Below are 27,243 nucleotides of genomic sequence, written 5' to 3' on the forward strand. Positions count from 1 at the left end.
GCCCAAGAATGCCCCAGGTCTTTCACAATTCTAGCAACACATACGTTTTGCTAGTGAAACTTGATTTAGTTGGAGAAACTCTCCAAACACTGAACTTGCATGCACAAAATGCTTAAACACTTTATAGTCTTACTTTTAAAAAGGTAGCACACCTTTAGGCCAGTTTGTCTGATTGAAAATCTCAAACTGAGTTGTCAGATGAGGGTCTTTAAGGGAAACATCAGCTTGAGCTATTGAGCTCTGTAAACAAAAGCTCCCTTTCATCTAAGTAGCAAAAACAGAGCATGTAAACTATGCAAGAGAGCATAAAGCTCCCCCTGTTTGTTTAATGGAAAATTCTAAATATTATTTAATTAATTTTTTTAAATTAAGTTTTGACCATAGTAAAGAAATAAATGATGTACAATCCACTGTAAATTCCATTTAACATTAAACTACTACTAACACTGAATATGTGTATAGCATTGTGCTATCATGCATGTTTGGAAAAAGACTACAACCCTTAACCACATAACATCCTAGTTAAAGAAGAGGTGATTATCTTGTCTGCTGACCTTCACTCCATCTTTAGATGTTACTATATCTTTAACAAGACAGCAATATGGTCCGTGTTGAGCTCTACATGTTAAGGCTAGGTTCACATTATTGCAACCTGCATCTGCATGTAGGCAGCCCATCAGGGTTGCCAACCGCCAGTAAATTTACAGGCAGTTTGTAAAAATCTGTTATTTTTTTACAACTGCCAGTATATATCAGGGGCTGATAATTTCATGCTGTGTTGACTTTTTAAGTTTAAATCAAGCAAATTACTTTGTTATAGGTGTTTCCATATCATGTTTATACTGTTCAAATATTCACTGTGTTCTCAAGAGTTTTCAAGAGTTCTGTAATTTCTCAGGTTGCCAGTAAAAAATTTGCTCTGCCAGTAAATTTTCCATTTTTCGTCAGTAAAAAATGCTGCAGGAGGTTGGCTACCCTGAAGCCCATCCTTTTCAATAGGCTGTCCTAACCGCAGAAACACAGGGAAAGAAGTCCCCAACCCCTTTTATTTAAATTGCGCCTCACCGAACAGCATGGTGCCAAAAATGTGCCACTGTTGCCAATGTGTGGGGTGCTATTAAGAATTAATGGCACCCCAGCGTGGCTGCTGAAGTGCATTACAATTCTCTGTGGGTCAGAAACGCACATGATTTTGCAAGCATTTCCCACTTGCAGATATGTGAGCCTAGTCATATTTAGGTGAGATTCTTTGTAGTAGGTGCCTGCAGAGCTGAACATTATCAGATTGTTTGGAAGTAACAGAAATGCCCCTTCAATAGGCATAGCCATCATAGAGCAGGGTTCATAGCTTCTTCAGAAATCAAAAAGCAAGGGATTTACTCCACAGTTAAAGGGGTTGCAAAAGTTTGTTTTTTATTTTCTAAATAGGTTCCTTTAAGCTAGTGCATTGTTGGTTCACTTACCTTTTCCTTCGATTTCCCTTCTAAATGTTTTTTTTCTTTGTCTGAATTTCTCACTTCCTGTTCCTCCTCAGTAACCTTGCCCCCATCATCCGAGACGTTCTGGCTGGGGGTTAGTCAGGCCTCGTACACACGATAGGTTAACCAGAGGGCAACGGTCTGAAGGACTGTTTTCATCGGTCCAAACCGATCGTGTGTAGGCTAAGGTGACCAGATTTTTAAAATGAAATCCGGGGACATATTTTTTCTTTACTAGTAATGGCAACAATCAGCGACTCTCTGCCCCTCGCCGCCCATCTCACAGCCTCTCAAGTCTTACTCTTCGGGCCCCGGCTACTACTGGATGGGGAGTGGAGGAAGATCACTCCACCAGGGAAGGCAAGGAGAGGTGGCAGGCCAGGATTTGAGCCAAGGCAGAAGAACATGCGAGAGAAGCTGAATGGACATGCGCCCGAAACTGAAGAAATATTCCCTCCGCTCCGACCAGCACATGATCATCAGAAAGGGGCACAGATAATGAAAAAAATACACCCCCCTATGCTAGTAGGCACACCAATCGTGTGTGCAATTCTTATTTATTTTTTTTAATTCTGCACTGATTGTATTTGAAATTGCCCCTGCCCCCTATTAAATCCAATCTGGGGACAAAACCAGGGACAGACTTTGTCCGGGGACAGTGTCCTCAATCAAGGGACTGTCCCCTGAAACTGGGGATGTCTGGTCACCCTAGTGTAGGCCCCATAGGTTATTTAACCTTAGGTTAAAAAAATGGCAACTTGCGTTAAAATTTAACCGATGGATTGCTAACTGATAGGTCAAAACCGATCGTTAGTGCGCACAACCATCGGTTAAAAATCCACGCATGCTCAGAATCAAGTCGACGCATGCTTGGAAGCATTGAACTTCGTTTTTTTCAGCACGTCGTTGTGTTTTACGTCACCGCGTTCTGACACGATCGTTTTTTTAACTGATGGTGTGTACGCACGACGGACCATCAGTCAGCTTCAGACTGATGTCCTCTGGTTAACCTATCGTGTGTACGAGGCCTCAGCGTGCTCGCCCCCTCCCTTGGGACCACATTCCTGCGGGGAGACGCTAAGTGAACCAACAATGCACTAGCTTAAAGGAACCTATTTTGAAAAATAAAAAACAAACCTTTACAATCTCTTTAACCACTTCAATACAGGGCTCTAAAACCCACCTCCATACCGGGCCTATTCTGGCACTTCTCTCCTACATGTACAAATCATCATTATTTTGCTAGAAAATTACTCAGAACCCCCAAACATTATATATGTTTTTTTAGCAGACACCCTAGGAAATAAAATGGCGGTCATTGCAACTTTTTTTCTTCCACGGTATTTGCGCAATCTTTTTTCAAACGCCCTTTTCTTGTAAAAAAAATGGTTTCATGAATTAAAAAATAACAAAACAGTAAAGTTAGCCCAATTTTTTTGTAAAATATGAAAGATGATGTTACGCCGAGTAAATAGATACCTAACATGTCATGCTTTAAAATTGTGCACACTCATGGAATGGCGCCAAACTTTGTTACTTAAAAATCTCCATAGGCGACGCTTTAAAATTTTTACAGGTTACCAGTTTAGAGTTACAGAGGAGGTCTAGTGCTAGAATTGTTGCACACGCTCTAACGCACGCGGCGACACCTCACATGTGTGGTTTGAACGACGTTTACATACGTGGGTGGGACTTACGTGTGCGTTCACTTCTGAGCGCGAGCTACCGGGGACAGGGGCGTTTTAATTTTATTTATTTATTTATTTTTTACACTTTTTAAAAAAAAAAAAATTCCGATCGCTTTTATTCCTATTACAAGGAATGTAAACATCCCTTGTAATAGAAATAGTGTGTGACAGGTCCTCTTTAAGGAGAGATGCGGGGTCAATAAGACCCCGCATCTCTCCTCCAGGCTGGAAAGAATGAGATTGTGAAAAAAATTCACAGATCTCATTCTTACTAGACGCAATTGCGGTTTGTTTACTTAGGGGTACCCGGGCGTGACGTCATCACATCGCGCCCAGGCCTCCGACAATCATAGAGATCTCTATGCTGCACATCCGGCGGACAGCAATCATCTCTCCGGGCCCCCGATGGGACGGGAGAGCCCGGAGAAGCACCGGATGGCGGATGTCCCCTCCCGCCACCTATAAGAACGATCAAGCGGCGGAACCGCAGGATAGCCGCCGGAAGGAAAATTTAATATGAATGATGCCTCTAGGTGCAGGCATCATTCAGATATCCCCGCACAAAGTACAGGACGTCATATGACGTCCACCCGGGATAACAGATCCCCTTTTTGGACGTCATATGACGGCGTGCGGTTTTAAAGTGGTTAAAGAGGAAGTAAACCTTGATGGGTTTACTTCCTCTTTGTTTCCCTGCAACGGTAAAGCATAATGGGCTACTATGCATCTCATAGTAGCCCATTATGTGTCACTTACCTGCAGGAGAAGCCCGCGATGTCCGCGTCTTCCTCGCTAGTAGCAAGCGTCCATCTTCACCCCTCTTCTTCCGGGGGCTGCAAACTCCGGCTCTGTGACTGGCCGGAGTCGCGTGACGGCATTAGCCCATTCACAAAACGACACGCTCAGTGCGCCGGTATCTACGGTGCACATGCGCCGTAGACATCAATGCTGTAATTTTTGCAAATATCTCCTAAACTGTAAAGGTTTAGGAGATATTTGTTGCACCTACAGGTAAGCCTTAATCTAGGCTTACCTGTAGGTATAAGTGGTCTGTTAGGCCTCGTACAAACGATAGGTTAACCAGAGGACAGCGGTCTAAAGGACCGTTTTCATCAGTCCAAACCGATCGTGTGTAGGCCCTATAGGTTATTTAAGCTTAGGTTAAAAAAAAGCCAACTTGCTTTAAAATTAACCTATGGATTCCTAACCGACACGTCCATCGGTTAAAAATCCACGCATTCTCAGAATCAAGTCGACGCATGCTTGGAAGCATTAAACTTCGTTTTTTTTCAGCACGTCGTTGTGTTTTACGTGACCGCGTTCTGACACTATCGTTTTTTTAACTGATGGTGTGTAGGCACGACGGACCATCAGTCAGCTTAATAGGTCAACCTATGACCTCTGGTTAACCTATCGTGTGTACGAGGCCTCAGGCCCCGTACACACGTCCGAGAAACTCGACGAGCAAAACACATCGTTTTGCTCGTCGAGTTCCTTGTGAAGCCGCCGAGGATCTCGGCGAGCCAAGTTTCCTCATTGACTAACGAGGAAATAGAGAACATGTTCTCTATTTGGCCCGACGAGATCCTCGTCGGTTTCCTCGGCCAAAAGTGTACACACGACCGGGTTTCTCTGCAGAATACGGCTCCGATCGAGTTTCTGGCTGAATTCTGCCGAGAAACTTGGTCGTGTGTACGGGGCCTAAGGGTTTACAACCCCTTTAAAGACAGTGGCCAGAGTTGTTTTGATTATTGATTTATGACCCTGTGACAAGTTTCATGTCTGGAATCATGGTTTAGCACAGACCGCTATTATAGAATCACTTACTTCTAATTACATACAGCTGTTTCAGGCTTGTTAGCCATCATTATTGCAAAAGTATAACCAGAATAGGGTAGAACAGATGAAATGGAAGCAAAAATACCCTTTATAGCATATTGGCGTACACATTATTCAAATAATGGCAAATCCATGGCTGGTCCAGGAATCCTTTTACATTAATGGCTTCCTTTACTCTGCAGGCATCCAGAAGCTGCTAATATCGCTTTGGCATATTGTATGCTTCTTCTATAAATTACATTTGCTTACATAAGAGCTGATAATAACATAGCTATCAATGTTTTGTGAAGCTGTTGGGACTATGTATATATGTGAGACAAAGCTGATCTAATGTATATTTTTTGCACAAGCTTTTCAGCCACAAAACCAATTTAGATAAAATGTAGTTGTCCTTTTTGCAGCCTCTTTAAGCCTATAATGGCTGATGGGAAAACATTATTTTAACCAAGCTGAACAAAATGCGTCATTGTTGTGAGCGTTGCTGGAGAACATCAGGTTATGCAGAGAACACCAGGTCCTGCGATTATTAAAGGGGTTGTAAAGGTTAATTTTTTATTTTCTAAATAGGTTCCTTTCAGCTAGTGCATTGTTGGTTCACTTACCTTTTCCTTCGATTTCCCTTCTAAATGTTTTTTTTTTCTTTGAATTTTTCACTTGTTCCTGTTCCTCCTCAGTAAGCTTGCCCCCATCATCCGAGCCGTTCTGGCTGGGGGTTAGTCAGCGTGCTCGCCCCCTCCCTTGGGACTTATTCGAGACGTTATGGCTGGGGGTTAGTCAGCATGCTCGCCCCCTCCCTTGGGACTACAGTGATGTAGTCCCAAGGGAGGGGTGAGCACTCTAACTAACCCCCAGCCAGAACGGCTCGGATGATGGGGGCAAGCTTACTGAAGAGAAACCGGAATTGAGAAATTCAGACAAAGAAAAAAACATTTAGAAGGGAAATGGAAGGAAAAGGTAAGTGAACCAACAATGCGCTAGCTTAAAAGAACCTATTTAGAAAATAAGAAACAAACCTTTACAACCCCTTTAAGACCATTCACTGCACTGTTTGGACACCAAAGCTGAAAATTACCTAAGCCAGAGATCTAAAATGTGATTGTAAGATTGTACAATGTGTTGCATACATTGTTGTAAGATTTTGGAAGCTCTTTGTATTTACTTATTGGTGTAAGGTTAGGTAGAAGCTAGACATGGGACATCTGTACACTGTAGTCATTTAGGAAACTTGTTTCAGCAACAGCCAAGGCTCCTTTGTAGGTGGGGTGACCATTACTTATGGAAATGATGCTAATTCGAGAGCAGGGCACACCTCTGCAGCTCTGTCAGGGATCGGATGGGAGACTGATTTGATGAGGTCAGCCTCTCTTATATCTCCTGTCCTGGCTCCGCTGAAGGTGAGAAAGAGGAAGCCAAAGGACAAGAGGGACACGAGTCCTGGAGCCGGAGGTCCCGGGAGAACAGCTTGGCAGGGTTCAGCGGCCTGGAGTAGACTGTGATGAGGTGAGCAGGAACAGGTAACAGCCAGGCAGGTAACCGAGAGTTAACAGCAACCAGAAACATAGACAGGAGCAAGGTCTCAGGGATAGCCAGGTTCGTCAGCAGGCGGGCAGTGAGGTACCAAATCATAGACAGAGCCAGAGTCAGAAACGGAGCCGGGTCAGAGATGGGCATCAGTACAGGAACAGAACACAGAGCCAAGGTCAAGAGCAAGCCGGGTCTAAATACTGGGATGACACACAGAATCAGAGCAGGATTCAGGAACACAGCTGAAGATCAGTCAGCAAAGCACAAGAGCCCAGACTTCCTTTAAATAGGCTGTCTGGCGCCAAGGGGAATTAGGCTTGTACGTGCGTGCGCCTGTGTGCCATTCTATTGCAAAGGCTATGTGCTTGCGCACGTCTGTGTGCAAAACGTCTGAGGCCCCGTACACACGACCGAGTTTCTCGGCAGAATTCAGCCAGAAACTCGATCAGAGCTGAATTCTGCCAAGAAACCCGGCCGTGTGTACACTTTCGGCCGAGGAAGCCGACGAACATGTTCTCTATTTCCTTGTTGTTCAATGAGGAAAGTTGGCTCGCCGAGATCCTCGGCGGCTTCTCACAGAACTCGACGAGCAAAACGATGAGTTTTGCCCGTCGAGTTCCTCGGACGTGTGTACGGGCCCTCACAGGAGTTCCCTGACTAGCTCCAAGCAGCATAAAATATCTGCCACATAGCTAACAATCTGTATAATGTCAACAAATGTCAGCCTCCAATGATGTGACGGCTTCCCTTTTGAAGTGCACAGTGTTAATGCCCTTGTGCTGGTCTATTTGAATGAGCTGTGTTGCTTGTTGTTGCTTTTATCATGCATGAATCATCTAGATGTAAATCAAGGTTTTCTGACTACTCTGATGGGTTCACTTTTGTTAAGACATAGTGAAAACAACAACCTGCTTCCAATATATCTTTGGGTCCGTGCTTGCTAAGTATTGACAAATTGGCCTCAGACCTAAAAAAAATTCCTCCTATTGTATTTGACATCAGGGGTCTCCAAACTAAGGCCCACATCCAAGATTTCACTAGGCCCGCAGCAACTCAGATGTGATTGGAGGATTCTGATTTGAAATAGGGACTCTCATGCAAAGGGAGCTCTCATGTGATAGGGGGGAGGGGGGTTTCTAGTGGGAAAGGGCGACTCTGATGTGAAGGGGGCTTCTGATTTATTTTTATACATTTGTGTTTAAATATAACCTGATAGTATCATTGATTAGTCCTGTTAGTGTTAATCTGTAGTGAGTGGATCAATATAAGAACAGACAACTATTGGGACAGTAATTATACAGACAGAGACAGTTAAAGAGTAGTTGATCGGCTATGTTATTACAGGTTAAAAGGCAAAATTTCTTGTGTTGATTTGTGTGTTGGCAATTGATCAGCAATAAAGCACTTGCACTAATTATATTACTGATTAACAAAAACTAGAGGGCTAGCATCAGATACTGTATATTTTTCCACATTAAAAGCATGCATGTTAAGTAATGTTTAAGTATAAATCCTCATTTACACTGAGCGTACTAAAGCTTACATCTGTGGAGGGCCATGCTTACCCGCATGAGTATGCATAGGTGGTCCGTGCGTCCCTGTGCAGACAGTCCCATGTGTCCCAACTGATGTCCCATGATGTCAGTTGGGACACAGTGGCTGTATAGACTAGATGTTGCTCCCAATCTGACATACAGTGCCTGAAAAAATATTTATACCCCTTTAAATTTTCCACATTTTGGCATGTTACAACCAAAAACGTAAATGCATTTTATTTGGATTTTAAGTGATGGGCCAAAACAAAGTGGCACATAATTGTAAAGCGGAAGGAAAATGAAAAATGGTTTTCAACATTTTTTACAAATAAATATGTGAAAAGTGTGGTGTACATTTGTATTCAGCCCCCCTGAGTCAATACTTTGTAAAACCATTTCAGCTGCAAGTCTTTTTGGGTATGTCTCTACCAGCTTTGCACATCTAGGGAGTAAAATGTTTACCCATTCTTCTTTGCAAAATAGCTCAAGCTCTGTCAGATTGGATAGAGAGAGTCTTTGAACAGCAATTTTCAAATCTTGCCACAGATTCTCAATTGGATTTAGGCATGGACTTTGACTATGCTTTGATCTAAACCATTCCATTGTAGCTCTGTCTGTATGTTTAGGGTTGTTGTCCTGCTGGAAAGTGAAGTGTCCTACTGGAAGGCCCAGTTTCAGCATCCCCACAACATGATGCTGTCACCACCATGTTTCACAGTGGGGATGGTGTGTTCAGGGTGTTGTGCAGTGTTAGTTTTCTGCCACATATAGCGTTCTGCTTTTAGGCAAAAAAGTTAAATTTTGGTCTCATCTGACCAGAGCACCTTCTTCCACATGTTTGCTGTGTCCCCCACATGGCTTCTTGGAAACTGCAAATGGGCTTTCTTTCAACAATAGCTTTCTTCTTTCCACTCTTCCATAAAGGTCAGATTTGTGAAGTATACAACTAATAGTTATCCTGGCGACAGATTCTCCCACCTGAGCTGCAGCTCCTCCAGAGATACCATGGGCCTCTTGGCTGTTTCTCTGATTATTGCTCTCCTTGCCCGGCCTGTCAGTTTAGGTGGACGGCTATGTCTTGGTAATTTTGTAGTTGTGCCATACTCTTTCCATTTTCAAATGATGGATTGAACCGTGCTTCGTGAGAAGTTTAAAGCTTGGGATATTTTTTGTATAACCTAACCCCGCTTTAAACTTCTCCACAACTTTATCTCTGACATGCCTGGTGTATTTCTTGGCCTTTATAATGCTGTTTGTTCACTAGGGTTCTCTAGCAAACCTCTGAGGGCTTCACAGGACAGCTGTATTTATACTGAGATTCAATTTCACATAAGTGGACTCTATTTACTAATTAGGTGACTTCTGAGGACAATTGATTCCACTAGATTTTAGTTAGGGGTATGAGAGTAAAGAGGGCTGAATACAAATGCACCCCACACTTTTCACATATTTATTTGTAAAAAAATGAAAACCATTTATTATTTTCCTTTCACTTCACAATTATGTGTGCTAAATGCAAAATGGAGATCTTTATTTGTCCAATCCATTTGTAGGTATGACAGATAAACTGTATATTATGTAAGCGTACAATTAATTTTTAGGATTTAATCTGTAAAAGAATAATTTCCTTTATCAGTGTTGTCAAATTCCGTCGGACTGGGGAAAGTGCCAGATCAGAAGAGGATAATCTATCAGGGGAACATGAGATACAGATTGGACCTGTCCACACAGATTTGGAAGCAGTGGAGCTTGAAGATGGAACAATTGTGCCAAAGGAGTTTGCAAACCCAACTGATGGTAAGAATTCTTTCATGGCAGATAGCAATACTAAAGACTTTCCGAAATGTACAGTAAGTTTTCGTTTGCAGACAAATCAGATCATTTGAAAGTCATGTCCCTGTAAGTATTGATAGACACTGTAGATGTTAGTGTTTTTACAATGACAACCAGTAGATTTCATATTCTTTCCTTGATATTGGAGATCGCTTTTTCATATTGTGGGGCAGTAAAATGTAACTAAAGTCCATGTCATACTAAAGCACAGGTGTCAAACACAAGGCCCGCGGGCCGAATCCGGCCCTCCAGGCCATTTCATGTGGCCCTCACCCCTCCAGCCCTCCTCTGGTCCTCCTCCAGACCCCTACCTTCTACTTTCAAGCAATCCATCCAGCTTTTTTCAGGCAGCAGCATAAGGAAAGGGGGTGCACTGTGATGTAAGGGAGAGTGGGGGACTCGACTTCTGATTGTGGGGTGGCTCTTGACATCTAATGTAAGGGGAGGGGGATGCGCTGGACATCTAATCTTACAGATACAACCGGCCCTTTTGAGGACAATCATAATGCTGATTCAGCCCATGAATAAATTGAGTTTGACACCCCTGCTGCTGCTGGTAAACTGTCACCAAAACGCAAATGCCACTTCCCTGTGGATGTAATTTTCTCTCTGGGTGAAACACCGCAGAACCATAAATGCTAGTGAGGGAATGAGAAGGTGCGCTGACTCTTGGCGATTTTGTTGCTGGTGACTTGCTAATGTGATATGGCCAGTGCTAGACTCCTCACAGTCATAGTAGTAAGATATAGAGCTCTGGAAATTGGCCAATAAGAAAAACTTTTCCCCAGCTACCATACAAAGATTGACTATATGGATGTAGTACAATGTAATAATTAAAGTGATAAACGAAACACAAAATTATAGCCGAAGTAATGGGTTTGAACAAACAAGCATTGCTATTGAGTTGTGGTATCTGAATTCATTGTCATTTTCTTGAAGATACCTTTATGGTGGAAGACGCTGTGGAAGCTATTGGCTTTGGAAAATTCCAATGGAAGCTCTCAATCCTTACTGGTCTGGCCTGGGCAAGTAACAATAAATAACAGCTTATAATGTTGGTCTGTGCAACCTTCATGCTACATTTTTGTTTTATATTTCTGTTGTGTTAGTTTTGAAGGTTTTTGTACCATGTTTTTTGGGCTGATTCAGTAGGGGAATGCAAAGAGCAAAGACTGAAGTGATGTTTGAAAGCCAGTAAGCTATATCAATCAATCACAGCATATCTTTTATCTGGTCAACATTACCTAGTAATTGACAGCTATAGGTAATTTAATTGACAGAAAATTGAAAACTCCGCACATAGACAAAATCCAGCCAAACCAAGTCATGTTTTTAATGTCAGGGTCTCATGAGGGAGATTACGATTTTCATGTTACCGGGATAGAAAGTGAGAAAAATCCAAATGTTTAGTTTAGAACAGGGAAAATGGGGGGACCTGTTCTGTTGAAAACCATCTAAAAGGGGAATTACCTACTTTTAGATAGATTGTCCCACAATTCCTATTGTCTACAGGACAGGATGTGAGGGGTAATCTGCTAAATATGACACAGATGGCAGAAAAACCTGGCAAGGGTTTAACTATTACCAAATTTATCCAAAACGAAACAGAAATTTTGGCTATATATTGTACCTACTCTAATATTCGCAACATGTGTTCATGGTGCTACCAATTTCCACATCTTTACCACTCTAATAGTGAAGAAGCACTTATGCAGTTTAAAATTAAACAGCTTCTCGTACAACTTCATCGCATGGCCACATGTCTTGTTTAAAGATCTTAGACTAAATAGTTTTCTCCAAATGATACAGTTACCATTTAAAGATATTGTGATCATATCTCCTCTTAGTTGCTTTTCCTCCAGTAAAAATAAGTTTCGCTTTTGTACTTATTCCTCATAATTTAGGTCCTCCAGCCCCCTTATTAGTTCTGTTTCCCTTCTCTGGATTCTGTCCAGTTAGAGAACATAATTCCTGAAGACTGGTGACCAAAATTGAACTGCATGATTAAAATGAGACCAAACCAGAGCTTTGTGAAGTAGTATAAATTTAGTTTTACTACGCAGACTCACCCCCTTTGTCCCGAAAGAGGACATTGCAGTCGTGGTGGGAACAATCATCAATTCCAGACTCGACTACGCAAATGCCCTCTATCTAGGACTCCCCAAATACCAAATCACTTGTCTGCAAGTCGTTCAAAATACGGCTGCTCGACTAGTGACTGGTAAAAAACCATGGGAATCAATCTCACCTTCACTGAGATCCCTTCATTGGTTGCCAGTAAAAGACAGAATCACTTTAAAGGCACTCTGTCTAATACATAAGTGTATTCAAGGCAACGCCCTCCAATATCTATGCGAAAAAATAAAAGCCCATAACCCCAATCGCATTCTGCGATCCACCAATCAAAACCTCCTCCAGATACCCAAAGCCAGATACAAGTCCAAAGGAGATCGAAGATTTGCAGTCCAAGGACCCTGCCTGTGGAATGCACTACCAACCACCATCCGACTGGAGTCGGACCACTTGGCCTTCAGGAGAAAGATTAAAACCCATCTCTTCTGAGGTCAAGCGGTTCCTTACCCATGAAATGGATACAGCGCCCAGAGGCGATTCAGTTCGCATGTGTTGCGCTTTACAAGTCTCTCTCACTCACTCATATATATATATATATATATATATATATATATATATATACACATACATACATAAATATACATATCCACATATACAGTACAACCCCTGCAGGAGCCTAGACTGTCTGGGTATGCACTGTCCAAAAGTAAAGGAGGGTGGGAGAGGAGGGGGGAGCAGGGAAATTTAAGTGACTTCTGCTGACTATCATTGGGGCCCTTCAAGAGCTTTGGTGCACTTAACAACAGTCCCAGTTAACCTGCATGCAGTATAGGTACAGTATAGTCTTGAAACAGGTGCAAGGTAGATGTAATTCAGATGCAGTAAAGGTTTGGTATAATGCGGTATAGGGTTGGCATTGGTCCAGTCTACGTTTGGAATAAGTACAGTATAGAGTGCAGAATGGGTGCAGTATGTATTGGAAACATTTGGTTTTCCTGCCCTCATTGGCTCAGTCATTGTTAGAAGAATCAACAATGGGTGAATAGCCCTCCCACCAGTCCTCAGGATGCTGTGTTGACCTCTCTGTAGAAGGAGGTCCCCACTGTCTCTCCCTGAAGGCCTCTGGTGATCAGCGGAGTGAAGCAGAGGGTGGGTGGATGCTCCAGTCCTACTGTGGTAGTGGTGCAGGTGCTGGGATGTGGGTGCTGCTGCGCTGCCCACTCACTCCCAGGCTCAGGCTTGGATCTCTGCTTGTAAGGCCACCTGGCGGCAGGTTACTATTCAGACAGAGGTGTCCTCTCTTTCTCTCCCTCGGTGCCAAGAGGAAGAACTTTTCCAGGCAGTTTAATACAAATAATCTCTCACTCCTCCTGCTGGAGGTGCTTATTAGGATTTTGTAGTGTAAAGAGTAAATTGGCCCCAATATACAGCTGCCATCTCAAACTACAACTCCCAGGTATCTCAGTGTTCTGCATAGAAGTCTATGGGCTTGCTTGGCTTTAGGAGGAGAATGGTGCAGAATAAAATATTTTCCACAGTCTTTATGGGCAGATATAGATACAATAAGATAAACCTATTATTTATTGAATGGATGTGACAGGATTTTTGCATCTCTGTTAGTTAATAGCAGTCTAAGTAAAAAGGCAACATTGAGGAAAAGAGAAATCTATTTTAAATTCACATTGTTGTCATTCATTAATTACTTGTTAACGGGTTTTGTATTAAGACAGCCTGTTCATGTTGAATAGGATGCTAATGTACCGCTAAGGTTTTAATTCACCTCCAGAAAATGTATTAACACCACAATGAACAGATGTTTCACACACAATAAACACATGCTTAAATGCACATGCCACAAGTGGTGTGCTGTTCAGGTGCATTGGGGTGCCATTCAAAATGCATGTTAACATACATTATGGTAATTATAGCACATTGCCACAATGCAATAGTGTGAATTTGTCCTCTGTCCTAATTCTTTCTTTGTAATATTTTTATGAATTTTTTTAACAACTGCCATGGTATTTATTAATTTAGACAGCTGAGTCTCTGTTAAATGTTAACAGTTTTGAAAGCCTAACTGAACGTTCAGTTTAAAGGGAACCTGTGTCCAGAATATGCATAATAAACTATTTTCATTGTCTTAAAAAGCATTAAAAGCTATTTATACAAACCCTCATTTAGCTATTAAGGGATCACAACAGAGGCACTGAAATTACAGATTATTTCCCCTTTGTATTCTATGGAAACTGAATCTTCACAACCTGTCAGCCCTCTAATGTAAACACACAGCAGTTACGTGTAAACTGTATGAAACATACTAGAACCTGACTTTACAGCCTTTGTTGTGATCTTTAAGTGTCCTAAAGGATCAATACCTCCACAGTACAATCATCTACAGAGGTCAGTGATGACCTCTTTTTCTGTTCGTTAAGTATATGTAAAAACGTTACTGTCCATAGACTGGGCACAGGTGCACTTTAAATCAGATAACTACATTCTAGGTTCATCAGTTTTGTTTTCTGTAGAAAGCAGCCAAAGCCAGATTAGAAAAGAGTCAAAGCTAGAGCTCTCCAACCAGCAGGGAGCGTGAGTTTGGTTATACTTTGACTCAGCAAAAGGTGTATTGGACCTCTGCAAAGAGACTACTGCTTCCACACAAAGAGCAAAGGTTCCGCTTTGCAATGTAAAGCTGTAGCTGCTTTCTTTAGAAAACAACTTGTAAAACATTGTACCTTTTGCTTTGATGCATCTGGGCATTTGACAGTTTTAAATTTAAATTTAAATTTAAAGTTTAAATATAGTTTTAAGTTAAAGTGTTACTAAACCCACGGCAGAAAAATCAGTGTGTATATGCAGTAAAGCATGCTCGATATGGAACCTAAGGGGTTAATCCTGTGTCCTCTGACCACCTACTACTTTTACTGACTCCAATATAAATATGATATGATATTTACAGAGCCAAGAGACAGGCTGCACATGCTCAGTTTGGTGTGTATTGCTAGAGAGTTTTGTTTTTTTCTTGAGAGAATGATTAGCACGGGCCATTCAGCACTGTCCAGACAGAGAGTCAGGGGTCCTGCATTTTCATAGGACAATCGTGGGAAAATGAAATCTCCTCCTACAAGCTTTAACCAAGCTTTAACCAGACACTAATAGAAGTCACAAGGCTGCTCTACCTGCTGATGAAAAAAGGTATTAAGCAGCCTATGTTTACTAAAATATTTGCATTTCCATGTTCTGTGTACTGTGGGAGACCATATATAGCGAATGCAGGGTCCTGGGTTTAGAAACACTTTAGGACTTATTTAAAGAAAATAGGGCTTTAAATAAAGAGTTGCCTTTTTTTACCTTCAGTTGTTTTTTGAATGATGATCTATATTCTTCTACATATTTCCTTCCCTGCATTTATTATCATGATGTTTACTTTTCTAATTCACGCACTGATCCTTTGCCTTGATGTATATGCAGATGGCAGATGCCATGGAAATGATGATACTTAGCATCCTGGCTCCACAGCTCCACTGTGAATGGAGATTACCCAGCTGGCAGGTGGCTTTGCTCACATCGGTAAGCAGATGCGCTGACTAGACCTTGATCATATTCCAGGTGCTGAACTGACGTCATAGCTGACCAAAGACTCACATTCATCTTTTTTTAATTACAACGCTTTGTTGGCACAGTAATTCTTGGTTATTAAACTGTTAGCTAAAACAGCATTGCCCTTAGTAACTGAATGACTTTGCAGGTAATGTTAATCTACTTTTTGAAAATGTCATCAGAACTACCACTTATGCTGCATACACACGGTCGGAATTTCCGATGAAAAAAGTCAGATGGAATTTTTTCATCTGATATTTCGATATTTATGGACTTAGAAAGAGAACATTTTCTCTTTTTTTTTTTTCGTTCTGTTCGTCTTTATAGAATTCTGACGGAGAAAAAAACAGGGCTGCTCGGAAACAATTTGATGCATGCTCCGGTGCATTGAACTTCAATTTTCTAGGCTCGTCGTAATGTTGTACGTAAACGCGTTTTTGACCGTCGGAATTTGGTGTGTCCGTGTGTATGCAAGACAGCTTGAGCGGAATTCCGTCGGAAAAACTGATCGTGTGTACGAGGCATTAAAGTACAGATAAAGGGTCCTGTATGATAGTCTAAACAAGTGCAAAATCCAGTTATTATGTAATGCACAAGCTTCATAAAGTAAGCAGAAAACTTATTTTAGCTTCCCTGACTGAGCCAAGTCTCTTTTAGTGCCGGTTCACACTGCCACTAATTGACATGCGAATTGAGAATTCGCACTACATTAACCGCAATGGAACTATTCTAAACGGTGCCACTCAAGTCGCAGCAACTTAGAAAAAAGTTCCTGTACTACTTTTGAGTGACTTCATCACGACTTGCAATGACTTCTGTTAATGAGGTCGCAAGCAAGCCGCAATGAAGTCGGATGTCAGCTGTCAAAGTCATATGGCTCTGAAGCTGCATAGATGTGAACCAACACTCAGTTGTGTCTCACATGCCCCCCCCCCCCCTCCCCCCATTCCAGACACAGCTCAGTAGGTGGGCTTCAACAACAAAGCAGTGTAAAAGACTAGGTGTGGCCAGGTGCCCATTGTGACTTGTGAAAAGTGGTGATAATACTTCTAGCACGTCTTGCAACATTTTTTTAAAACCAATAAAGTGCAAGAAAACACAACCAATTGAGTGTGGCAACTCTACTGTGAATACAGATGCAGTGCAGCATTGTTGCTAGGAGGCTGCATTATGTAGCCTACTAGCAGGCTCAACAGGTCTTTTGCAGATTTTGCAGTGGTACGTAGAGAAAACGGATGGTGTAGATGCACGTATTATTAAAGTGTTTGTTAACCCAAAAAATAGATCTACTGGTCCCTTAAAGCAGATTAAACAGCACAGTGCTTGTGCTGTGTAATCTTCCCCCCTCTAAACTGTAAAAAAAACTGCCACTTCCTGTATCCCCCTCTCTGCACTGACCATGAAAATCAGGGCTGCTGAGCCCTGACCACCATGGTCAGTGTACGTCCCTTCATCATCCGCGGCCCTGCTCTGCTCTCCTCTCCCCCCCCCCTCCTCTCTGCCTGTCGGTTCCCTGCCTGTGTGTCCAGTCCACCCCCCCCCCCCGCTATTATTATAAAACTAATATTTTAAGTGCTCAGTGCCTCTATTACAGCCTGGCATACCACACTGTACATGCCTTCTTTTTTTTTTAAACAAGGCATATTTAAATACCAATTTAGAGCGCTCTTCAGGCTGGTCATGTTACTATTGGCTGGTTTCCAGGGCTACTGCAGAAGAGGCTGAGCAGCCATTTGATCTCACCGGCTGACGTCAGAGGGAGATCTCTGGCCCCTCATGCAGTATCCATGTAACGGAAATGCAAAGCGGCCGTGGTTCACATGACCGGCCTGAAGATCACCATAAACGGTATTTACAAGCCTCGTTTTTATAAAAGACAGTGTACAGTGTGCTATACCAGGCTCTAATAGAGGGGCTGGCATAGATTTACTTATATGGGTTCACAAACACTTCTTTATCAGACCATTTTTTAGTCTTTAAGGCTGTGAAAGCTTGACCAAAAAATCTAAGGCCGTGCAACACTGTACCCAAAATCTTTTAATTTCATTTTTTGAGACAGCTAGCTTTCTTTAACCACTTAACCCCCGGACCATATTACTGATCAAAGACCAGAGCACTTTTTGCGATTCGGCACTGCGTCGCTTTAACTGACAATTGTGCGAGGTGGCTCCCAAACAAAATTGGCGTCCTTTTTTCCCCACAAATATAGATTTCTTTTGGTGGTATTTGATCACCTCTGCGGTTTTTAGTTTTTGCGCTATAAATAAAAATAGAGCGACAATTTTGAAAAAAATGAATATTTTTTACTTTTTACTATAATAAATATCTCCCAAAAATATATATATAAAAAAAAAAAAATTTCCTCACTTTAGGCCGATACGTATTCTTCTACATATTTTTCATAAATCATTGATTGGTTTGCGCAAAAGTTATAGCGTTTACAAAATAGGGGGTATTTTTATGGCATTTTTATTAATATATTTTTTTACTAGTAATGGCGGCAAACAGCGATTTTTTTTCGGTACTGCGACATTATGATGGACACTTTGGACACTTTTGACACATTTTTGGGACCATTGGAATTTTTATAGCGATCAGTGCTATAAAAATGCATTGAATTACTATAATAATGCCACTGGCAGTGAAGGGGTTTACACTAGGGGGAGGGAAAGGGGTTAAGCATGTTCCCTGAGTGTGTTCTAACTGTCCCGGTCCCCGCTCTGTAACGAGCGATCGCGTGTGCCTGGCGGCGATCGCGCCTGCCAGGCACAAGCACGGGAGTCGGGGGTGAGCAAGAGCCGACGTATAGCTACGGGCTCTCGCGCAGGGGAGCCGACCTGCCGCCGTAAAATGACGGCGGCTGGTCGGCAAGTAGTTAAGTGGTGTTTAATAGTCAATGAATAAATACTGATGCGCTCGTATTAACTCATGTGCAATGTGAATCGTACATATACAATCAAGCAAAAAACCTGGTGAAGAAACTCTTAATATATGTGAGTAGATCATGAAAAAGTCCTGATGATTGAATCAGTCAGTCTGCAGTGATCCTTCCCTAATTGCCAAGCTCTCACTTCAATGTGATCAGGTTACAACAACCTCTAGCAGCGATCAGATGTTTCCAGTTTCATTCAGTCACATGCAAAAGAGGAGAAAAGGAAACATAGCGCAATATTGTACCATATAGATGTGGATAAAGGCTGCACTTAGTGCACTCACATATCCTCGCTTATGTTATAGACAGGGTATGTTGCCGCTCAGTTTAAGTGGACTCCTCACTAGGGATAGACATCCAATGGTCCGTCACTGAAGGCTCCTCCCCACGCCTATCGTCACTCGTCACGTGACTTAATCATGGGTATTCTTTAATAGTCACTGTTTTTTTTTTTTAAATCTTTTACTATACAAGAAAAAAGGCCAAAAATAAGTTTTCCTTACTTTTCCTTACTTTCTGTTCTAAAAATATCAAATTAAAAACAAAAACCAGGGCACTACAAAAAAAAACCCAAGATAAAAACTTTTTGAAAAGTAGACATTTGTACCTACAGGTAAGCTTATTGGCTTACCTGTAGGTACAGTGAATATCTCCTAAACGTGCATTGTTTAGGAGATATTCACACTTGTAGCAGCTGGTGACATCACTGGCGCATTCATCCATTTAGAGCGATGTACTTGCGTGCGCATGCACAGGGTGACGTTATTGCAGCCCGGCCATTCAAACAGTCGTAGCATGTGAACCCTGAAGGAAGGGTGAAGATGGAAGCCCTGGCAGTGGTGACAGCATGCAGGTGGAGGGATCTGCTTCATGCATAGGTCTGTTATAATGTGCTTTAAATAGATGTATATAAGCACAGTTTAATTTCATCTTACATTTCAGTAAACCACTCTCATAGTTTATTGAGTCCCCATTTGTGTGTTTATTCAGGTTTTCAGAGCTGAGCTGTGTGAAGTGAGCTACAGATTACTACCCTTTTAGGATGTGTGTACTGGTATGGCATTCAGAATAAACTAGTTAAGTGGGTGAGACAGACCGATAACAGTTCTAGTAAGGAAATAGATCATCACGGAATGTTGATAAATATTAGCTATTCTATCTATTTTTATTTCCTTTTTAACAATATTCCACATTAATTTCAATTAGAAATTCTGCCTCTTTTTTAGGGTAAGAAAAAACAAAACCCTTATTTTCCTGCAAGAGCCTTTACTCCTAATTCTACAGCCTATCTGTAGATCAATTTTTGGCATGTTTTTGAGCCTAATGCCGCATACACACCATCACTTTATGTGATGAAAAAAAACGACATTTTCTGTGAAGTAAAAAACGACGTTTTTGAAACTTCAATTTTCAAAGACGAAGTTGCCTACACACCATCGTTTTTCTCACAATGTTCTAGCAAAGCGAGGTTACGTTCACCACGTTTTTCCATTGAAGCTTGCTTCATAAGTACCTTCTGGGCATGCGCGGATGAAAAAACGTCGTTTTAAACGACGTTTTTGCTACACACGGTCAATTTCTGTGAAGTAAAAGTTGACGTTTTGAAAAACGACACATAAAATTGAAGCATGCTTCAATTTTTTTTGGTCGTTTTTTAGAAGACATAAAACGACGTTTTCCCCCACACACGGTCAATTAAAGTGACGTTTTTAAAAACTTCATTTTTTTTCATCACATAAAACGACCGTGTGTACGCGGCATTACAGTCTCATTTCCATACACTGAAGGACACTGCAGTGCCAAGAATGCTTATGTTGTTTTTTTTTTCTGTTTTATTCCCAGGTTGTCTTTATAGGAATGATGTCAAGCTCTTCCCTCTGGGGAAATGTCTCTGACCAGTATGGCAGAAAGACAGTAAGTGTTGGTGACAGAATGATTTAATAATTATATAAGCTCACTGAAGATATTAATATTATGATTTCCCGATTGACATTTCTAGGCGTTGAGCTCTGCATTGTGTTTAATTATGTTTTGTTTCTACATTTTCTCTCTTGCATAGGGTCTAAAGATTAGCGTATTCTGGACTTTGTATTACGGGATCCTCAGTGCATTTGCACCAGTCTATAGTTGGATTCTCGTGCTTAGAGGATTGGTTGGTTTTGGGATTGGAGGAGTCCCTCAATCGTAAGTTGCCTAAATTCAGGACTTTTTTTAAAATGTATATTTACACTGGGGTAGATTCACGTAGCTGCGCTTTAAGTTACGGCGGCGCAGCGTATTGTATTTACTCTACGCCTCCGCAATTTACAGGAGCAAGTGCTGTATTCACAAAGCACTTGCTCCGTAAGTTGCGGCGGCGTAGCGTAAATGGGGCCGGCGTAAGCCCGCGTAATTCAAATGTGGGAGGGGGGGCGTGTTTTATGCTAATGTGTTATGACCTGACGTGATTGACGTGTTTTACGAAAGGCGCATGCGCCGTCCGTGTACATATCCCAGTGTGCATTGCTCTCAAGTACGCCGCAACGACGTATTGGTTTCGACGTGAACGTAAATTACGTCCAGCCCTATTCGTGAACGACTTACGCAAACGACGCAAACAATTCAAATTCCGAAGCGGGAACGACGTCCATACTTAACATTGGCTGCGCCACCTAATAGCAGGAGCAACGTTACGACGAAAACGACTTACGCAAACGACGTAAAAAACTACCGCCGGGCGCACGTACGTTTGTGAAACGGCGTAACTAGGTAATTTGCATACTCTACGCTGAAAACGACGGAGCGCCACCTAGCGGCCAGCGTGAGAATGCACCCTAAGATACGACGGCGTAAGAGACTTATGCCAGTCGTATCTTAGGCTAATGTCGGTGTATCTTGCTTTCTGAATACAGAAAGAAGATACGCCGGCGCAGATTTGAATTTACGCGGCGTATCTATGGATACGCCGTCGTAAATTCTCTCTGAATCTACCCCACTGTGTTTGACTGCATTTCTCTTAAACTTCATTTAAAACCCAAAATGTAATGTCCCTTCTGCAATAAACAACCTGAGGGCTGACACACTTTTTGACAGCGGGACTTTACTTCTGCTTTAATTGCGGTGCACATAGTGAAACGTGGTAAAATATAGGGCTAACAGTGCTGTAGTTTGATAGTGACAGACCTGCAGGGGATTAAATTATAGTATATGGTCCTCTAAAGTCTAAACAAACAGCTGACTTGACAATATGCAGAACAAATGGCAGAATGACAGTACATAACCAACAAAGGAGCAAATATTACCACACACGGGTAACAAACTGGTAATCCTGACAATATGTAAACACCAAATTGGCAATTTTGACAACATGGGACAACAAATGGGCAGTTGCAACAATATGTAAGCAATAGGGCCTGGGCTCAAGTCACAACTATACAAACAAATGGCCACTGACCGCACCTATAACTGGCCTTCGCAGAAAGGAGCAAATGGAAGGGCAACGCATGTAAACCCAAACCAAGTAAATTCCCAGCTCAACTTACCAGCCAAGTGGTAATCAGGAGTGAGGGGGGCTAATGATCCGATCATGTGAACACAATAAATACAACAATGATATATTGCACAATTGTCAATTTCATATCCAAAAAAATAAATTGCAACATGCTCAATATACTGTATGTTGTGGATACAATTATAAGATAATCCAGTCCTTTGTGAAGCCCATATATTGTTTAGTGATAATTTTCCAAAGTGACATAAAATAAAGATGACACCTTCACCATATGGTAGTGAATCTGCAAAATACATGTGCTGGATAAAGATTGCCTTACTCACCAGACCGATATGACCTCTTTAATTAAAAAGAAGGTCAAACAGTGCTTGAGTAGGTAGCACTGTGCAAAACCAGCATAGCAGTGGAATACCTGTAAAGATCTTGATTCCTGAACAGCAGCAGTAGGTTAGTGGCTACCTTAAAAATGGCAGCAGACAAAGATGAGCAGTGTATACTAAGAGTACAGTATATGTACCTCTATTCCATGGTTATTTTCAGGGTTTCAGACAGTCCAACACTCTTGGCACACACCATGGAGATAATTTAGCAGAAAAGATAAAACCCATAACTGCTTACTTCTGCACACTGCTTTCTGCACTAGAAAGTATATATAGAGGAAAATGGTGTTTTGAGGAAGTTCATATAACCTTGATATGTGCAGTGATTTAATTTTTTCCGTGTATCATGACAGAGTGACCCTGTATGCAGAGTTCCTTCCAATGAAAGCTCGTGCAAAGTGTATCCTGTTAATTGAGGTGAGCTGATTTTAACGTTCTTTTTTTAATGCCAATAGAAGGTATTTTATGAATATATATATATATATATATATATATATATATATATATATATATATACACAGTATCTTACAAAAGTGGGATACACCTCTCACATTTTTGTAAATATTTTATTATATCTTTTCATGTGACAACACTGAAGAAATGACACTTTGCTACAATGTAAAGTAGTGAGTGTACAGCTTGTATAACAGTGTACATTTGCTGTCCCCTCAAAATAACTCAACACACAGCCTCTAATGTCTAAACCGCTGGCAACAAAAGTGAGTTAATCCCTAAGTGAAAATATCCAAATGGGGCCCAAAGTGTCAATATTTTGTGTGGCCACCATTATTTTACAGCACTACACTCTTGGGCATGGAGTTCACCAGAGCTTCACAGGTTGCCACAGGAGTCCTCTTCTACTGCTCCATGATGGCATCATGGAGCTCCACCTTCTGTTAGGGGCATTACTCTCATCTTGGTTCTACCATTGACAGAGAATTGTGGGTATTCATTTTTTTTCAATATTCTGTATTCACTGTAACCGTATCAAATTGTATATGTTTTAATTCTGCACCAATACTTTTTAATATTTTCCAAATAATACATTTTGAACTTTTTATATTATGAACCTTACTTCCTTGGAGTTTATGCCCTTTAAATTTCTTAAAACCTTAAAGGTTTTCTTTGTCCTATTCACTAACGAGTCACATGACACCGGGGAGGGAAAATGGCTAATTGGGCCCAATTTGGAAATTTTCACTTAGGGGTGTACAAAGACAAGTGTGTCTTGCGTACAGTCAAGCATGGTGGTGAGAGTATAATGGTCTGGGGCTGCATTAAGGTGCTGCCGGCACTGGGGAGCTACAGTTCATTGAGGGAACCATAAATGCCAACATGTACTGTGACATACTGAAGCAGAGCATGATCCTCTCCCTTCGGAGACTGGGCTGAAGGGCAGTATTGCAACATAACGACCCCAAACACACTTCCAAGATGACCACTGCCTTGCTAAAGAAGCTAAGGGTAAAGGTGATGGACTGGCCAAGCATGTTTCCAGACTTAAACCCCATTGAGCATCTGTGGGGCATCCTCAAATGGAAGGTGGAGGAGAACAAGGTCTCTAACATCCACCAGCTCCCCAATGTCCTCATGGAGGAGTGGAGGAGGACTCCAGTGGCAACCTGTGAAGCTCTCGTGAACTCCATGCCCAAGAGGGTTAAGGCAGTGCTGGAAAATAATGGTGGCCACACAAAATATTGACACTTTGGGCCCAATTTGGCCATTTTCACTTAAGGATGTTCTCACTTTGTTGTCAGCAGTTTTGACATTAATGGCTGTATGTTGAGTTATTTTGAGGGACAGCAAATTTACACTGTTATTCTAGCTGTACACTCACTACTTTACATTGTAGCAAAGTGTCATTTCTTCAGTGTTGTCACATGAAAAGATATAATAAAATATTTTCAGAAATATGAGCGGTGTAATCACTTTTGTGAGATACTGTATATCTGTATATACTGTGTGTGTATATATATACAGGGCTTTTTTTCAGGGGGAACTTGGTGGAACTCAGTTTCACCACCTTTGGCTCAGACCCTTTGGAGCCTGCTCACCACAATCACTTGTAAACACATAAGTCTGGTTCCTGTGTTTACAAGTGACAGCTCTGCACTCTGTGTGTAACCCCCTGAACTCTGCACTCTGTATGTAATGCAATCCTGGTATTTAATGCCCCTTTAAGACCCTTCTACTGTTTGTGAAATCTGAACAGGTCGTGGTTGAGTTCCTGCACCTATTTTCTGAGAAAAAAAGCTCTGTATATATATATATATATATACTGTGTGTGTATATATATATATATATATATATATATATATATATATATATACACATGTGGGTTTAGCCATTTCTGCACATTACTTATGCAGGTTCTACTTTTGCAGTACTATACATTAGTTGTGGTTTACTAATCCTTCTCACAATGCAAGTCTATGGATTAGCTGACTACATCTGCCCATTAATTTGAAGTGGATGCGGGATTCCTCCCTTCTGCTCTTTTCCATCCTGACAGCAGGACTTCAGTGCCAGAATACACTGATCAGTGCTCTAGCCAATTGGCACAATCTATATATATATAAGGCATTTTTTTGAACTATACGAGTGTCTGCATATTTGGTGACGTACTTGGGTAGTTATTTCTATTAAAAATTAGCAGACAGCAAACTACAGTCAGTAGAAATCGCTGCCAATCAGCTCAAACAAGGCTTCTTAAAATGTACAGGTTACCAATGTTTTAGCTAAACAGTGATATTAAAAGAATTTGATAAATGTGTGTTTGCTTTGTGATACTACAATGACAAACTTGGATTCAGCTATTAATATTTTTATTGCAGATTTTCTGGGCTATTGGCACAGTGTTTGAGGTTCTACTAGCTATTTTCGTGATGCCCACATTGGGATGGCGCTGGCTTCTTATACTGTCTACCCTCCCCCTCATGATTTTTTCCATTATGTGCTTTGTAAGTATTTAATAATTCAAATCACATTTATTTAACCTTCAGGTTACTTTTATATATTTGATACCTTTGCAGAATAGATAACGAACCTTTAATGGTTTTCTACATGTGTTTCGGTAATGGAGTGCATATCAAAATTAACCAGTTCTGCAGTTTTCTGTCCAGGTGAGAGTGGTGGGGCAGGTCCATCAATACCCATGGATACTTATATGCCCTCATTCTTCCCAAACAGAAACTCACTAGAGTAATTAAACATTTTCAGTAGTGATGATTTTAAACCTACTGATGCCAGTTGAAATAGTCAATCCACCCAAAAGAAATATATTATCTATAGCTGGATCCTGGTGAGCCAGACCTTGGCCTCATATGTCAGGGATTTTGCAACATTAAGATCTCTCTGTTATTATTCTTGATTATCTGCCCACCTGAAAATTGTTAGTGTTGCTGCCCATCGTTGTGTGTTTCTGTACTTTATGCTGCATTCTACAGAACCTAAAACAAATTGAAGGTCCAATAGAGAGAGTGGAAACCCCTCATAATGACCACAAAAGATCTGCAGACCCAGTAATTTAAAGTAGAAGTATGGCCACTTAGTGCTGCACTCCTGTTACCCAGTTTCAGCTAAAGCCCGCTGTCAGCTGATGTCACAGAGTCGGTCCAGGCTCTGCAGGGATCCCGACAATAATGTTGAGATCCAGCAGATGCCCAACTGGCAGTTGGCTCAGGCTCTCAGCGCACCTCTGCCCCCGCCCGTGAGTGCTGGGGGGGGGGGGGGCAGAGAAGAGAGCCAGTGACTGACAGTCACAACTCTCTGCTCATGGAAGACCAGGAACTGAGCAATCAGCTGTCATGTGATTGCTCAGTTGTCAGTCTTAGAGGCAGTGGGGGATAGCTGCAGTATTGGATCGATGCTGATGATGCAGCCACATAGATGAGTATGAATGTTTGTTCACCTAGAATTGTTCTGTAGAGCATGTGTATATAATTTTTTTGTCTGCTGTTTTCTAGTGGTTGCCTGAGAGTGCAAGGTATGATGTTCTGTCTGGGAATCAAGAGAAAGCTCTTGCTACTTTGAAGCGTATTGCAACTGAGAATGGTGCTCCAATGCCTCTAGGGAAACTAATCTTATCTAGACAGGTATGTATTTGTTATGTATATTTTGGTTGACAATATAGTGGCAGTTGATTGGTGTGTGGGTTCAGAAACGATTGTCTTGTGGCCAGAAGCATTTTCCAAACATGTTGGTTAAGCTCTTAAGACCATTCTTAGGCATTTCTTTTTCACATGAGTAGAGAACGACCCTTTAAGTTTAAAGTGGAACTTTAGTCAGAAAATTAAGTCCTGCTAGATGACTTCAGACTGTCCCCTTTTGCAGGTATAGTAATGTAAAACATGAAACATAATTGCCTATACTGTTTAAAATCCAGTAAAACAGCGTCTCACCCTGCTCTGCAAATGCTCAGTTGCTTTCTATTTTTGGGAACTGTGTCAAAAAGCTAGAGGCCAATCTGCTGGCAGCCTAAAGATTTACTGCTGCCCAGGGGCTCTGGGCTTCAGCAAAATGGCAGCCTCCGGCAAGAAGAAACACGAACAATGCTAGAGGCAATTTACAGCACACACTAATTTTGGTAGCTTAATTATTAGTATGAAATGTTTGTTCCTTGCTAAAAAAAAAACATAATTTTTTATCAAGTTATTGTGAGTAAAGTTCCACTTCTATGATCAGGAACACATGGTTGAACATTTAAATGAAGAAATATTATTGTATGGGACAGTGGCGGTGCGCCCATAAGGGCGCACGGGCGCCGCCCCCTCTCTCCAGCCACCCCCTCTATGACCAATGGATAGATTCATGCATAGCATGAATCTATTAATGGGCGCCGCTGCCACCTCTGCCGCTGCTAGCCCCGGGCGCCT

The 27,243-nt window shown here is 41.6% G+C and overlaps 1 protein-coding gene across 1 annotated transcript in view; it reads left to right on the top strand.

The window, feature by feature from the left end:
• LOC120938339 (SV2 related protein) overlaps positions 1 to 27,243 on the top strand; it is an 88,973-nt gene that overhangs the window by 14,859 nt on the left and 46,871 nt on the right. The window contains exons 2-9 of the mRNA XM_040351882.1: positions 9,701 to 9,861; positions 10,837 to 10,922; positions 15,439 to 15,537; positions 20,342 to 20,413; positions 20,559 to 20,683; positions 22,723 to 22,786; positions 25,204 to 25,329; positions 26,335 to 26,463. Of these exons, the coding sequence (XP_040207816.1) occupies positions 9,701 to 9,861; positions 10,837 to 10,922; positions 15,439 to 15,537; positions 20,342 to 20,413; positions 20,559 to 20,683; positions 22,723 to 22,786; positions 25,204 to 25,329; positions 26,335 to 26,463 (862 nt within the window). The remainder of the gene's footprint in view (positions 1 to 9,700; positions 9,862 to 10,836; positions 10,923 to 15,438; positions 15,538 to 20,341; positions 20,414 to 20,558; positions 20,684 to 22,722; positions 22,787 to 25,203; positions 25,330 to 26,334; positions 26,464 to 27,243) is intronic.

Source organism: Rana temporaria, chromosome 1 (assembly GCF_905171775.1).
Source record: "Rana temporaria chromosome 1, aRanTem1.1, whole genome shotgun sequence".
Taxonomy (NCBI): domain Eukaryota; kingdom Metazoa; phylum Chordata; class Amphibia; order Anura; family Ranidae; genus Rana; species Rana temporaria.